A 17,433-nucleotide genomic window follows, 5' to 3' on the forward strand; every position below is an offset into this window, starting at 1 on the left:
CGGGCTGGAAGGTCACTCAAGGGCTGTTCTGTTGCAAAAATTGTTAAATCTCATCCCGGCATCTCCCAGCATTCAAATTCGCATTATCACAAACATCAAAGTCCTCCGTATTGCCATTACTCCACCACAGGTCATCACACAATCCCCTCCACAGTGATCGCCTTTGCAAGAACATATGGCGCAATGTAACTTTCACCTAGACGCCTGTAAACATTTCCTGCCAGTGGCTGAGTGAAGAAGGAAACATGACTCATTAGTAATGAGGACCATTCTCCACTGATGTGCTGTCTGCAACACTGGAGGCGTCAATGTTGTTGTTTTGAAGTTTGTAAGTGAAAATAAGTCCACTAACTGAGTCTTTGAATGTGTATGATCAGTTGGTCTCAAGACAAATAACAAAACACAAGTCTCATAATCTGTAAATAATTTACAAAACACCTGTATTCCTATGGTTGACATGATGACAAACTGACCGTAAGCACTCGCTCTCCACTCTCGTCACTATAACATGGCCAAAAGCCCCGGAGTCTCCGACACTCAAACAGCGACACAGACTTCACTGCGTTAGTGTTGTTCATATCAGGGATGGTTTTCAGGGAACAAGAGGAAGCCTTCTTTGCTGGCCTTGGGATTGAGTTCAGATTGACATCCAAAGTTCCTGTGTTTGATAAAACTAGTTGTTAGATATGTTGAAGCAAACAATGACTGAACAAATGACATTTTACATGGCCTCTGATTCAAGTCAATCACAATCAAAATAAAGCCTTTCATGACATGAGCAAGCAGCAATTGGAGGACAAGTCACAGCCAGGACAAAGGTTATAATTAAGGGAGCAAAAGGCTTACCAAGGAAGTCATCAGCGGAGAACTTGTCGTTATCCCATATCTGACACGAGAGCATTGGGGACAGATGAAGTTCAGTTTCATCCAGACTCCAGAAGTGTTCCTGCATTGAAAGAGCCAGTAGAGTTGTAAAGAAGACTGCCGGTACAAGAGCATTATCTCCCTGTCACATCTGTACCTTACACCCCCTGTATGTCCATGTACCTTACACCCATCTGTATGTCCATATACCTTACAACATCTGTATGTCCATGTGCCTTACACCAGCTGTATGTCCATGTGCCTTACACCATCTGTATGTCCATGTACCTTACACCATCTGTATGTCCATGTACCTTACACCATCTGTATGTCCATGTACCTTACATCATCTGTATGTCCATGTACCTTACACCATCTGTATGTCCATGTACCTTACACCATCTGTATGTCCATGTACCTTACACCATCTGTATGTCCATGTGCCTTACATCATCTGTATGTCCATTTACCTTACATCAGCTGTATGTCCATGTACCTTACATCAGCTGTATGTCCATGTGCCCTACAACATATGTATGTCCATGTGCCTTACACCAGCTGTATGTCCATGTACCTTACATCATCTGTATGTCCATGTACCTTACATCATCTGTATGTCCATGTACCTTACATCATCTGTATGTCCATGTACCTTACATCAGCTGTATGTCCATGTGCCTTACACATCTGTATGTCCATGTGCCTTACATCATCTGTATGTCCATGTGCCTTACACCATCTGTATGTCCATGTACCTTACATCATCTGTATGTCCATGTACCTTACATCATCTGTATGTCCATGTACCTTACATCATCTGTATGTCCATGTACCTTACATCATCTGTATGTCCATGTACCTTACATCATCTGTATGTCCATGTACCTTACATCATCTGTATGTCCATGTACCTTACATCAGCTGTATGTCCATGTGCCTTACACCATCTGTATGTCCATGTGCCTTACATCATCTGTATGTCCATGTACCTTACACCAGCTGTATGTCCATGTGCCTTACACCAGCTGTATGTCCATGTGCCTTACACCATCTGTATGTCCATGTGCCTTACACCATCTGTATGTCCATGTACCTTACACCAGCTGTATGTCCACTGGGTAAGACAGCAGCAGTCTGTGAACAGACTCACCTTCCTACGCACCACCATCGTCTGCTCTGCGGGCAGGTACTCAAATGGGAAGACAAATCTCCAGTTGAAGTTGCCTGTTCCATCCAAAGACCTATAAATTTCAATGCAAATGCATTACAATGTCTTTAATGTCATTACATAAAGAAACTAACGTAGTCATATTCACAAACATAAATACAGGGAAAATGTTCCTGTTAATCTGGACACTTCGGTTTCGTGCAAATTGTCAAGGTAAAAAAATGATCATATCAAGATGTTGATGTCAAGTTAAAATACTTGGAAAGTATCCCCATTTCATAGTGTGTAGAGACCAAGTATACACGGCGCGACAAGGAGGTGAGACGGGTTTAACCTCGTGCACAAGTGATGTTAGTCCCACCTGTAATGGACATCTGTCTCCTGCTTTTCATCTATCCCCTGCAGCCAGCCCACCACATAGATATCACTCATCTTCTCCCCAGTAATGGACTCCTCCTCCAGCACAACATCCACTGTGTTCCAGACGATGATCTTCAGGACATACCTGTAACAGATGTTTACCCATATACACACACACACACACAGAGTCAGGGCATACCTGTAACAGATGTTTACCTACATACACACACACACAGCATCAGGACATACCTGTAACAGATGTTTACCAATATACACACACACAAAGCATCAGGACATACCTGTAACAGATGTTTACCTACATACACACACAGAGTCAGGGCATACCTGTAACAGATGTTAACCCATATACACACACACAGAGTCAGGACATACTTGTAACAGATGTTTACCTACATACACACACAAACACAAACACACACACACACACAGAGTCAGGACATACCTGTAACAGATGTTTACCCACCCATCCATCCACACCCACACCCACGCACACACACACACACACACACACACACAGATGTTTACCCATATACACACACACATAGAGTTAGGGAATACCTGTAACAGATGTTTACCCATATACACACACACACACACAGAGTTAGGGCATACCTGTAACATAGGTTTACCCATATACACACACACACACACACAGAGTCAGTACATACCTGTAATGTAGGTTTACCCATATGCACACAGAGTTCATCTTTTCTACAGACATGAAATATACACACAGCTACAGCACTGCTATATAGCAGAATTGAAGAACAATATATTAACAATATAGTCAAGAAACACTTGGCTATGAGTTGACAGCTGCTGTTTTCATACCCTTTTGGTTTTCTGGGAGTCACATCAAAGGGTGGCCCTGGTTCCCCCAGTGACTTGGGGAATATATCCACAAACATCTGCAGCTTGCCCTGAAAGTGAACATTGTCACATAGAAATGGGTTGTATGTAAGAAGGCTTCATGTTGATTCAATCTATGGGACATAGGTAAGTGAAACACAAGAACAGTAAAGGTTCCAGGCTGTGTAACAGCATTACTGCAATCTGTGATATACCTGACTGTACATTCACTCGCAAGATGTTGTGTGTGTGAGTGTGTGATTGTGTGGGTGGTGGTGTGTCTGTCTGTCTGTCTGCCTGCTAGGACTATTCCAGCAATGTCAGTAATACAAGAGATGGGCTTCACACACTGTACCCATGTCAAGAATTATATCTGTATTAGTATACTTATCCTGCATTACTCCTTAATGCATACACAGCTTGTTCTTGACAGAAAGCAGAGCTGTGTGAGGTTTTACTGAAGAAGTTGTTGGAACACAGCTTCCACATGAACACAGAAGGGATGACGTCACGTATCATCACATTAATGCTAGATTGTAGGGAGGCAGCTCTGCGACAGGTGGGCCACTTTAGATGAAGTAATGCAAGATAAGTATACAAACATACAAAATATCTAGGATTTACTAGATTTTTTAACTTATCCTGCATTTCTCTTTAATGCATCTGCATTGGACGGTACGACAGAGGGCATACCTTCAGATGCGATCCTCAGTGACAAACTCTCCAGTAGTTCACGGCAGTCGCTGAGTGTATCACTTGCGCAGATCTGGAACTACTGCGATCAATCCAGTCCGTGGACGGTACGAGTATGAGGCTGTCCAGGTAAAAAGCAGCAAGAGAAATTGCGCTAAAGTATTATCAAGCCAAACTGCTGGTTAGCAGAATAACGCCCCTGTCGGGGTGCAAACACTGCACAAGTTGGGTAAGGCTGGCTCTGGACAGTAGGAGCTTCTTAATGGCAACAAGGATTGGTGAGCCAATGCATGCAGCATGTAACGTACTAGTCTGGGGTGACACCGGACAGATCAAAAGGTCGGGATTCGGGACCTTGGAGAAGCACCAAAGCTCGGAAGTAGTGGCTGGCAAAAACTGTGTCCAAGAGACAGAAGCAACCTACCATAATGGTTTGGATGGAGCAGTTGCTGTGAAGCGCCATGCTAGAGGCGACCGCCTATATCTCATGTGGGTTGTTGGCTCCCAGAGGATCCAGTCCCGTGGCCTCATAGGCCTGAAGAATGATGGCGTGGAGCAATTGGGAGATCGTGTTGCGGCTAACTTCCACCTGTAATGTTGTAGATACAGGGATGAAAAGGCGGCAACATTGTCCTCGATGATTCTTAGAGCATCGAATGAATCATCGCAGTAGACACACCGGACAAAGTACAAGTTCCTGTTCATCCTCAACCCCAATTATTGAAGATAGGGGCAGGATTGTGAAAGATCTGTCCGGCTGCCCTGGGAGTTGATTCTTGGCAATGAAGTCCTAGCACGGCCCAAGATGAGCGGCTCCATGCACTCTGCACTTATCTAACATGGGTGGCATCAAAAGTATGCGGTTCACTCACTCGTGCCGCTGTAACCAGAGACAAGAGGAAGCCTTCTTGGTGGGGTTGTAGTAAGACACCGAGTGGAGTTGCTCAAAAAGCACCTCTCAGAAGGGTAAGCACCACATTTAGATCCAATGCCGGGGATCTGAACTTGGCATTCTGGTCTTCAAGGCGAAAGGAGCGTAATAACGCTTGGAGTTCGGGAATCTTGGTCAAGACTGAGTTTAGGGCCACAAGGTGGGTTGTGATGGGGCTGCCCTTCAGAAGAAGCTTTTGCCGCAGAACAGTAGAAATACAGCCAAGAATTGGGATGACGCAGAGGTGGGATCCTGGTGTTTCTCCTTGCAGAAACTCTCAAAGGAGTGCCACTTGTAATCATAAAGGCCCCTGGTGGAAGCTTTGTGCGCCAAGGTGATTGCCTTCGCTACCCTTGCCGAGTAGATCACCAGGCATGAGGGTGTCTAGAGCTGTGTGGGGCTATTTTCTGTGAGGGTGGATCAGCAGGTTTGGCCAATCTGGGAGTTTGAGGTGGAGTCGTTGGCAGACATCTCCTTGAGATCCATTAACCAGACCTTTGTTGGCCACCAAGACGCTATCAAGTTCTGGCTGGTGGCAAACAAATCGATTTTGGGGTAACCGAGGTGTTGACAAGATCAAAGGCCCTGATGGAGTTTCCACTCTGTGGGAGCTACCTTGTCTGGTCTCGAGAGGGCGTCTGCCGGGCGTTTCAACATCTGGGAATGCGCTGGACCAGAACAGGATCAGATGCAAGAACCATCTGAACCAAGAACGTCAGTTGAAGGAGGGAATGTGTCGACCCCGGACTGTGAACTGTGTTGTTGACAGACAACTGGTGTTTCCCAGGTCTGTGTAGAATGTGTGACATGGCCGGTGGAGGGGCATGTTTATCACCATGATAAGTGTGACGTTTGGTCCTGTCTTGTGAACTATGATCCAGAGATGGGTACCCAGTAGCATATGACGATTCTGTCAAATGTCAAATTGGTCGTGAATTTGTGATCTTCAACTTTTGGTGCAGATCATGTCAACTAAAAGCGACAGAAAGAAAATTCTTTGATCGTTGTATGAAAGCCATCATCTGCAACTAGGAGGGATCCATATAAGGGAACCTGGATGAGTTGTTAAGGCGCCACCTGGTCATTGATGTGTAGATAGACATAGTCTTCAGTTTGGTCATCGGCGTCTGGAGTACTGTTGTCTCTGGAGTAGACACCGACATCTGTATGAGGGGAGGTGTTTGCCTGTCAACATAGGTAGAAGAGATACAGGGGAGGCTGATCTTACAGGAGTACACGCTGGTAGGGGCTTCCAGCCAGAAGAACTTGGAGAAGCTGTGGCTAGTGGAGATGTAGCAGTCCCAGAGGAGTAAGACATCTTCCTTTTAGCTTGTCTACAAGCTTGCTGCAAGCAGCGCTTCCGAGAGACCCTCAGGTACTTGGAGAAGGCTGTGGGAGAGAGGGGTATGCAAAAGCTACATTTGAAGCTGTCGAACATATATGGTAGCAGTCCAGACACAAAGTGTGGGGGTTCCAGCCAGACTTCTTACCGTGGCCCTAAGTACTGGACATAAATCTGCAATGAAGCAGAAAGTGTAATCACAATGCGTTCGAACCATGATTGTGTGTGTATGTAATATTCCAAATCACAGAACACAATGGTGAAGGGATAAGATTACGCAAAGAGTGAGTGAGTGAGTGAGTGAGTGAGTGAGTGAGTGAGTGAGTGAGTTGGGCTTATCGCCGCTTTTAACAGTATTCCAGTTATGTCACGGCGTGTCAGCTTAATGTGGGAGGAAAGCCCGAAGTGATGCAGGTCTCAGCCGTTTACCACTTCGGTGAAACCGACGGGCACAGGTATGGTGCTGACAAACCTAGAAACATAATCGGGGCGAACCGGGATTCGAACCCACAATCATAGGTTTCTGGCGTGCCCAAGGAAATTAACTCTGCACAGCAAATCGCGGCGCCTTAGACGACTGGGCCACCCGTGCCCCCGATTACGCAAAGAAAGGAGAATACAAAACTTTAATAACCATAGGGAAGTAAAGGTACAACAATGTATGAGGAGAACCAAGCAATAGAAAGAATACAAAACGCATTACACGAAAAAATGTGACCATGAAGTGAATTCAAAATAGTTAATTTGGACAACAATACACCTGACACTTACCTTGACAAAAAGCCACTATCAAGCATTAAATATTATTGCAATGGTAAAAGTCATACGTAACATAAGAAGACACAAACCATAGGTAGGATATAATTCACATAAACAATAGTGTTGTAATAACATGCTAAGGATTGTAATGGGTAAAGCTGAGTAATCAAAACAGGTGATTGTTCTCTCTGAGTGACAGCAGCAATGTGATGATACGTGACGTCATCACTTCTGTGGTCACGTGGGAGCTGTGTGATGGGATTAGTCACACAAGCAGTTGGAACAACTTCTTCTTCAGCAAGACCTCACACAGCTCTTCTGTCTGTCAAGAATATGCAGTGAATGCATTAAAGAGTAATGAAGGATAAGTTAAAAAATCGGTGTCCTATGTGAGCCAACACTTTCACTTTGTGTGTGGAGGATTTTTTTGTTTTTACCCAACAGAAATTCATACAGATTTTCACTGACATTTTTTTTCATGTTATAACACTGGACATAGGTTGTGACTTTAAACATTGTTGATTTGCTTTACAGAATTACTGTAGTATGCACCTGCTCTATCCCTGGCTGTAGAGGGTTGAACAATGGGCGTGTTTCAACATGTTCCTTCACAAGCGGCATGGTGTTGAGCACGGCCAGGGCAAGGCGCTCCTCAGGAGGACCCCAGTGGGAGTTGGCTTTCTTGTTTTGTTCTGCACACAAAATGGCATCCATACAATAATCAAGATGTATACTAACATTCTGAGCTGAAATGGCTGACATGGGCCATAAAAAGGTCTGCGCCATAACTGCTACTGAAAGCTTTCAGGGGTCAACATTGGTGGTAACAAGTATGTGAAGTTTCAGCTGTATCTGTCCTGTGGTCTTAAGACAATGGTGTTTTCAGAGACTATGCTGCATGCTGGGAGAATTACTAGTATGGTCCAAACTGAAAGGTCAAACAAGGGTCAAACATCTCACAAAAATCTACTACCTGAACAATTACCAAATTGACCATGGTACAAGGTGTGTTTGTGCAAATAGTTTCACACTGTGTTATGGACATCAAAGATCAGAAGCAATTTGCATGATGTTGTAGCGAGATAGAAAACCTGTGTCAGTCATTCCTTCAGAGATGTCAGTGTAATCAGACAGATGAAGTGTAACAAGGCTCATGTATGTCAGCCCAGTTCAATAGCTGTTTCCATGTACCAACAATAATAACAAACAGAAGACCAGTACTGTTATATGATCAAATGAGGTACACGATTCGTTGTAGCATGGATAGGACTTAGTATTTGTAATCATCATACCAAATTCAGCCAGGTTATACACTCGCTTGCCCACTTTGACACTGTTGTTGCCATAGAACATAGGCCCTGTGAGGTTACGCTTTCGACAGTATTCCTCCAGCAATTCCTTGGGCTTCATGCAGTCACGCCATTCATTGATGCCCGACCTGTGAAGAGAAAACACATCAGCATCAACTGTGGACAGCCATAGCTCTGGAAGTGTTGCAAGATTTTGGCCACTCAAATGAGAAGGTTAGAACCAGTGGCCAAATAGTCTTCCCCCTTCTAGAATAATAACACTAGGATTCTAACACTTTAGCGTGGAATCAATTTGACATTCAAAATGTGTCATATACACAATCACATACGTGCAGTATGACTTGGCCAAGCCACATGTTCCTCTATGCTTTGTGAGAAAACGGTTCTCCAAGTCAATCAATGTTTCTCCAATGACATCATCCGATGAGATCAGATCGTAGTCTTTCACACGCAGGAGGAGATCCTTCTCCAAAGGAATGGAGGCCACTATTTCAAACATTCTGAAAAATAGAGATTTTCATTATGTGAGCACAATGATCAGACATGCATGATTTGCTTGAGTGAGAAGCATGTATGCAGTGACATTTTCAGCCATCAAGAATGTACAACAATGAAGTTATTCTACCCAGAACACACTGATAAAGCAGGTGTTGAGAGGAAATCTATAGATTATTTATACACCAAGAAGGACATTAGCATATACGTGAGATGTGATGTTATATATAAGAAACTTGCTTTGGTTATGATGAGCTTCAATCTCATTAAAATCAGACCTTAGTTCTCGCTACCGCTAAACAAAGATCAGAAGACATCCCATTTGGGGTCACGTCAGAACGACCTTTCATCTGACCAATCAGAGTGTCACTTACCAGATTATGAAAGTGACAGTCGGAATGTGATTTCTAATCATGCAACCACGAAAACTTTAACACAGGGTATTCCGAACATAGTTATGGGTTTGACGACCGAATCCATACAATCTAGACTATCTATTAGCCATTTCAGAATATTGTTTTGTTCAGGTTTCAAATTTGTTATGGAGAATTTGTCAAAATATGTTTCGAAGCGTAGTCACCAATTTGAAATTAGTGCCGTAAAGCTGGAGAAAGGTGCCTTCTGATTGGTCATTCCATTGGTCGGTCAAAGTTCGCACAAGATCGGTCTGATGTGACCCGTAATGGGATGTCCTCAGATCTTTGTTTAGCGGTAGCGAGAACGAAGATCTGATTTTAATGAGATTGGATGAGCTTTTTCGTAAAACATTCTGGGTTTTTTTCCAGCTATGAGCATGTAATCCACCTTTTATAAAAAGTCCCCTTGCAGTGCAACATATCCTGCAACATCTTCAGCTAGTTCTCTTGGCTGTCTTGCTTTTGAAAAGGTCATATTTTTACAATCTGAATAAATACAAGAGTCATCAGAAGATGACAAATGCCCCAGGCCCCCCAAAATTCGAAAGAACAAATCATCTGACTGTTACATTAAGTCCAACTGGATGAGAGAATTTCTATCTAATCTATCTCTCCGTATAGAAGAGTAGTTATGGAAAACAGTTATCAAAACAATATAAACAAGCGTATATTTGACAAAGTCATCTATAGCCCATTTTAACACGTTATGGTCCCAAACCAGGTAACTGACCAAACATTTCTCTTAGCCAATGTCAAAATAGCTGCAATGGAAATTCTAAAATAAACATTTCCAAAACTCCTTAATATCAAATGGCACTAGTTCAGTATGCGCTTTATATATAGACATGCAATGTTTGGCAAGGAAATATTTAACAGTTTATTTGTTATACTACTTAAGTAAACCAATCCTATATTAAAACTTAAATCCAACTTGTTGTCTTGGAAACATAAACAATAACAATTTCTAAAAGTGCTATATATCAAAAGGCACCAGTTCAGTATGTGCCTGGTAGACATGCAAAGTTTTGTAAGAAAGAATTTAACAGTTTTTGAGTTACGCTCCGGAAAAGAACAGCACCCTTATAGAACCTAAGTCCAACTTGTTGCCATGGAAACGTAAAAAATAAAAAATTATAAAACTCCTAAATAGCAAAAGGCACCAGTTCAGTATGTGTCTGGTAAACATGCAAAGTTTTGTAAGAAATTATTCAACGGTTTTTGAGTTACACTCCGGAAACGAACAGCACCCTTTTAGAACCTAAGTCCAACTTGTTGCCATGGAAACGTAAAAAATAAAAATTATTAAATTCCTAAATAGCAAGAGGCACCAGTCCAGTATGTGTCTGGTAAACATGCAGAGTTTTTGTTGGAAAGTATTGAATGGGTTTTGAGTTCTGCTCCGGAAACAAGCTCTACCCTATAGAACCTAAGTCCAACTTGTTGCAATGGAAACGTAAAAAATAAAAATTATTAAAATTCCTAAATAGCGAAAGGCACCAGTTCAGTATGTGCCTAGTAGACATGCAAAGTTTTGTAAGAAAGTATTTAATGGTTTTTGAGTTATGCTCCAGAAACGAACACCACCCTTATAGAACCTAAGTCCAACTTGTTGCCATGGAAACGTAAAAAATAAAAATTTATAAAATTCCTAAATAGCAAAAGGCACCAGTTCAGCATGAGTCTGATAGACATGCAAAGTTTCGTAAAGAAATGTTTAAAGGTTTCTGAGTTATGCTCCGGAAACGATTTTGGGACGCACAGCACGCACACACACGCACACACACGCACACACACACACGCACACGCACGCACGCACACACACACACACACACACACACACACACACACACACGCACACACACACACAGACACGGACGGAACCCATTTCTGTATCCCCCGCCAACTTCTTTGGACCGTCTCATGGACCCACATAAAGTCTCATGTTTTAGGGCAGGGGCCATGTGAAAATGTTCATCATGAAAAATAGAAGTTGGTGCTATGCAGTTTTGTCTCTTCAGATAGTTTTTAGGTGATGTAGTTAATAGGTAGTCGATTGACTGCTGATAAACAGATGGTCGCCAAGTGACAACTTTCCTGAACAAATGAAAGTTTAATATCAATACTAGTGAGCTAAATATACATCACCACTTAACGTTTGATTAGTTCCATCCCACTGGGGTAATACTGATTCCTGTATATCTGTCGCCCTACGTCATCCTACATTGCCAGAGTATGCACTTACTTGCCAAACACTGGATTTGTCGTGTTGGGAATGTAGTCATCCCTTGTGTTGAGCTTCTTGTTGCCAAGCAACACCTCCAGGTAGGGGTCAGCCTGCAGAAACATTTACCGATCACAAGGTCATATAGCTTTCACAGGAACAACTTTTTCATTGATATACAACAAAAAGGAAACATGCTTTGGTTTCCTCTTAAGAATTGGCCTAAGCCTTTGTTGGATATAAAAAAATGTTTCTCAACAAACCAAGCAAGATAATGGATCTGAAAATGGATCCTGAAAAGTGTAAGAGGAATAGATAAAAGACAATGTACTCATCAAACTGTCTTGACATGCATGACAAATGGTCTAGACAACCTAGTTACTGACACATAGATAGTGCACACTAACCAAACCACTAGGGTCATTGGGCTGCAGCTCGATGGCTTTGATGACATACACCCGAATGACACATTCATCAGGATCACTGCTGGGCAGATTGCTCAGAATCTTCACTGGGAGGGGTTCACTTGGATCTTGAGGCAGAGGGTAAACTCGGAATGAACCCTACAACAAATGACACATGTATAATACTTCATATAGAGGTTCATAATACCTGATTTATTACCTAAACACATCAACATACCACTTACAGCAAGCGTTCCTGGGATACTTTAGTGTCACACAGACATCATCTCACCTTGAACACCCTATCCACATACTGCTTGCAGCAAGCATTCCTGGGATACTTTAGAGACACACAGACATCATCTCACCTTGAACACCCTATCAACATACTGCTTGCAGCAAGCATTCCTGGGATACTTTAGAGACACACAGACATCATCTCGCCTTGAACACCCTATCCACATACCGCTTGCAGCAAGCATTCCTGGGAGACATTAGAGACACACAGACATCATCTCGCCTTGAACACCCTATCCACATACCGCTTACAGCAAGCATTACTGGGAGACATTAGAGACACACAGACATCATCTCACCTTGAGCACCCTATCCATATACCGCTTGCAGCTAGCATTCCTGGGAGACTTTAGAGACACACAGACATCATCTCGCCTTGAACTCCCCATCAACATACCACTTGCAGCAAGCATTCCTGGGATACTTTAGAGACACACAGACATCATCTCACCTTGAACTCCACATCAACATACTGCTTGCAACAAGCATTCCTGGGATACTTTAGAGACACACAGACATCATCTCACCTTGAGCACCCTATCCATATACCGCTTGCAGCTAGCATTCCTGGGAGACTTTAGAGACACACAGACATCATCTCGCCTTGAACTCCCCATCAACATACCACTTGCAGCAAGCATTCCTGGGATACTTTAGAGACACACAGACATCATCTCACCTTGAACTCCACATCAACATACTGCTTGCAACAAGCATTCCTGGGATACTTTAGAGACACACAGACATCATCTCACCTTGAACACCCTATCCACATACCGCTTGCAGCAAGCATTCCTGGGAGACTTTAGTGACACACAGAATTCATCTCACCTTGAACACCCTATCCACATACCGCTTGCAGCAAGCATTCCCGGGAGACTTAAGAGACACACAGACATCATCTCACCTTGAACACCCTATCCATATACCGCTTGCAGCAAGCATTACTGGGAGACTTTAGAGACACACAGACATCATCTCATCTTGAACACCCTATCCACATACCGCTTGCAGCAAGCATTCCCAGGAGACTTTAGTGACACACAGACATCATCTCACCTTGAACACCCTATCCACATACCGCTTGTAGCAAGCATTCCTGGGAGACATTAGAGACACACAGACATCATCTCACCTTGAACACCCTATCCACATACCGCTTGCAGCAAGCATTCCTGGGAGACTTTAGTGACACACAGACATCATCTCACCTTGAACACCCTATCCACATACCGCTTGCAGCAAGCATTCCTGGGAGACATTAGAGACACACAGATATCATCTCGCCTTTAACTCCCCATCAACATACTGCTTGCAGCAAGCATTCCTGGGAGACTTTAGTGACACACAGACATCATCTCACCTTTAACACCCTATCCAAATACCGCTTGCAGCAAGCGTTCCTGGGAGACTTTAGAGACACACAGAACTCATCTCACCTTGAACACCCTATCCACATACCACTTGCAGCAAGCATTCCCGGGAGACTTAAGAGACACACAGACATCATCTCGCCTTGAACACCCTATCCATATACCGCTTGCAGCAAGCATTCCTGGGAGACTTTAGAGACACACAGACATCATCTCATCTTGAACACCCTATCCACATACCGCTTGCAGCAAGCATTCCTGGGAGACTTTAGAGACACACAGAACTCATCTCACCTTGAACACCCTATCCACATACCGCTTGCAGCAAGCATTCCTGGGAGACTTTAGAGACACACAGAACTCATCTCACCTTGAACACCCTATCCACATACCGCTTGCAGCAAGCATTCCTGGGAGACTTTAGTGACACACAGACATCATCTCGCCTTTAACTCCCCATCAACATACTGCTTGCAGCAAGCATTCCTGGGAGACATTAGAGACACACAGACATCATCTCGCCTTGAACACCCTATCCACATACCGCTTACAGCAAGCATTACTGGGAGACATTAGAGACACACAGACATCATCTCGCCTTGAACACCCTATCCACATACCGCTTGCAGCAAGCATTCCTGAGAGACTTTAGAGACACACAGACATCATCTCATCTTGAACTCCACATCAACATACTGCTTGCAACAAGCATTCCTGGGATACTTTAGAGACACACAGACATCATCTCACCTTGAGCACCCTATCCATATACCGCTTGCAGCTAGCATTCCTGGGAGACTTTAGAGACACACAGACATCATCTCGCCTTGAACTCCCCATCAACATACCACTTGCAGCAAGCATTCCTGGGATACTTTAGAGACACACAGACATCATCTCACCTTGAACTCCACATCAACATACTGCTTGCAACAAGCATTCCTGGGATACTTTAGAGACACACAGACATCATCTCACCTTGAGCACCCTATCCATATACCGCTTGCAGCTAGCATTCCTGGGAGACTTTAGAGACACACAGACATCATCTCGCCTTGAACTCCCCATCAACATACCACTTGCAGCAAGCATTCCTGGGATACTTTAGAGACACACGGACATCATCTCGCTTTGAACTCCCCATCAACATACCACTTGCAGCAAGCATTCCTGGGATACTTTAGAGACACACAGACATCATCTCACCTTGAACTCCACATCAACATACTGCTTGCAACAAGCATTCCTGGGATACTTTAGAGACACACAGACATCATCTCACCTTGAACACCCTATCCACATACCGCTTGCAGCAAGCATTCCTGGGAGACATTAGTGACACACAGAATTCATCTCACCTTGAACACCCTATCCACATACCGCTTGCAGCAAGCATTCCCGGGAGACTTAAGAGACACACAGACATCATCTCACCTTGAACACCCTATCCATATACCACTTGCAGCAAGCATTACTGGGAGACTTTAGAGACACACAGACATCATCTCATCTTGAACACCCTATCCACATACCGCTTGCAGCAAGCATTCCCAGGAGACTTTAGTGACACACAGACATCATCTCACCTTGAACACCCTATCCACATACCGCTTGTAGCAAGCATTCCTGGGAGACATTAGAGACACACAGACATCATCTCACCTTGAACACCCTATCCACATACCGCTTGCAGCAAGCATTCCTGGGAGACTTTAGTGACACACAGACATCATCTCACCTTGAACACCCTATCCACATACCGCTTGCAGCAAGCATTCCTGGGAGACATTAGAGACACACAGATATCATCTCGCCTTTAACTCCCCATCAACATACTGCTTGCAGCAAGCATTCCTGGGAGACTTTAGTGACACACAGACATCATCTCACCTTTAACACCCTATCCAAATACCGCTTGCAGCAAGCGTTCCTGGGAGACTTTAGAGACACACAGAACTCATCTCACCTTGAACACCCTATCCACATACCGCTTGCAGCAAGCATTCCCGGGAGACTTAAGAGACACACAGACATCATCTCGCCTTGAACACCCTATCCATATACCGCTTGCAGCAAGCATTCCTGGGAGACTTTAGAGACACACAGACATCATCTCATCTTGAACACCCTATCCACATACCGCTTGCAGCAAGCATTCCTGGGAGACTTTAGAGACACACAGAACTCATCTCACCTTGAACACCCTATCCACATACCGCTTGCAGCAAGCATTCCTGGGAGACTTTAGAGACACACAGAACTCATCTCACCTTGAACACCCTATCCACATACCGCTTGCAGCAAGCATTCCTGGGAGACTTTAGAGACACACAGACATCATCTCACCTTGAACACCCTATCCACATACCGCTTGCAGCAAGCATTCCTGGGAGACTTTAGTGACACACAGATATCATCTCGCCTTGAACACCCTATCCAAATACCGCTTGCAGCAAGCATTCCTGGGAGACTTTAGAGACACACAGACATCATCTCACCTTGAACTCCCCAACCACATTCGACTCCTCCTCCTCCTCATTTTTCCCCCGACACAAATCAAAACTGTGGCAGAAGTCAACAAAGCCATTGAAATCCTCTGTCTTCTCCAGTTCAGATTTCAAGATCTGAAATAAATATCACGCAAGAATAAAAATTCTTTCATATTTGTTTATTTCTGTTTGTGTGAAGGACTGAAGTTTGTGAAAATTGCACAAAAATGACAGGGAAAATGAGACAATTACAAAGAGTAAATTTAATCTCTGTGTATAAAACAAGGCCTAGAATACAGTACATAAATGTGTGGAGACCATTTCTGGTGTTCCTATATGATATTTGATATATTGATGGAATATTGCTAAAAGCGGTGTGAAATCAAAATATTATATTTTTAGCCCAAACATAATGTGTTTAACTCAAGCATTTCATCCTCTTGTGCCAATAATGAAACCTCCCTACAAAAAAAAAAAAAAAAAAAAATCAAAATATTTCTGATCTGCATTTTCAGAGTGTCTCAGTATACAAAGGCTGTAAAGCATCCCACTAGTCCATCGCAATGCTTGAACCATCAACTTGAAGGTTTTGATTATTCAAAACAGCATGAGTTGAATGTTTGTAGCGAGTAATGTGATATGTACCAGTAGATTGTCGTATCCCAGCTCCACGTACTTCCGGCATTTGGTAGTCTCTCCGGTGGAGGCATAGTATTTGGACCACCAGTCAATCTCCTCATCCAGCAGGTTAGGATCCTGTAGCAGAGTTGACATTACACATCACACACATTCCTTCTCCTCCTCTACAACATAGTAGTTCACCAAGCTAACTGCACCAATGCTGAACATGTCTTTCTTCCTATACAGGAAGTCTGTTGATAGCAATGCTACATACCAGCTGTTATCACTAGAGTACTGTCACATCAAGGTGTTGTCATTATACTAGAGCTATATACATCAGATAAGGCATCTATATCATTTATCAAGAGAACAAACATTGTACTTTTGATCTAGCCAAACATGTCACAAACAGTCATTTTATTATTTTAATCTGACTTTCAATAAGATAAGACATAAATTACAAATTTGTTAAATATAGGTGGCAAACTGCTGAAAGAGAAACTGGTTCATTTCATTGCCTGCCATTGGGCCTGCAAATACCACAGTTACAACCACCACCAACTGAAGGCATCACTCCTTTACAAGCATACTACAAAAATAAGAAACTCTCACCACAGTACATTAAACAACAAATGATAAAAAAAGTTTGGAAAGGTATATATTCTTTGATATTTGAATATCAGAATGTTTGAGTGTTCTCAACATTCTGAACCTGAGTTGTTGCTGAGCATGCCTGTAGACAAGTATTGTGTCCATGAAACAATCCTGAAGGCAGCGAATCAGGAGCAGGGTGTACGCCATGTCCAAACATGGTCAAGGA

At 43.3% G+C, this 17,433-nt stretch overlaps 1 protein-coding gene across 13 annotated transcripts in view; it reads right to left on the reverse strand.

Annotated features, from left to right (window-relative positions):
* The window catches only part of LOC124115927 (myoferlin-like), a 216,219-nt gene that overhangs the window by 3,772 nt on the left and 195,014 nt on the right, over window positions 1-17,433 (reverse strand). For all 13 annotated transcript variants that reach the window (XM_048393448.1, XM_048393447.1, XM_048393446.1 and 10 more), the window contains 12 exons: window positions 16,638-16,748; window positions 16,002-16,127; window positions 11,837-11,992; window positions 11,451-11,542; window positions 8,627-8,797; window positions 8,280-8,425; window positions 7,540-7,679; window positions 3,245-3,333; window positions 2,394-2,537; window positions 2,015-2,105; window positions 847-946; window positions 474-658 (listed from right to left, as the gene is read on the reverse strand). In XM_048393448.1, the coding sequence (XP_048249405.1) occupies window positions 474-658; window positions 847-946; window positions 2,015-2,105; window positions 2,394-2,537; window positions 3,245-3,333; window positions 7,540-7,679; window positions 8,280-8,425; window positions 8,627-8,797; window positions 11,451-11,542; window positions 11,837-11,992; window positions 16,002-16,127; window positions 16,638-16,748 (1,551 nt within the window). The remainder of the gene's footprint in view (window positions 1-473; window positions 659-846; window positions 947-2,014; window positions 2,106-2,393; window positions 2,538-3,244; window positions 3,334-7,539; window positions 7,680-8,279; window positions 8,426-8,626; window positions 8,798-11,450; window positions 11,543-11,836; window positions 11,993-16,001; window positions 16,128-16,637; window positions 16,749-17,433) is intronic.

The sequence above is a fragment of the Haliotis rufescens genome, unplaced genomic scaffold, assembly GCF_023055435.1.
Source record: "Haliotis rufescens isolate VD_foot unplaced genomic scaffold, xgHalRufe1.0.p SCAF_12, whole genome shotgun sequence".
NCBI classification, from domain to species: Eukaryota; Metazoa; Mollusca; class Gastropoda; order Lepetellida; family Haliotidae; genus Haliotis; species Haliotis rufescens.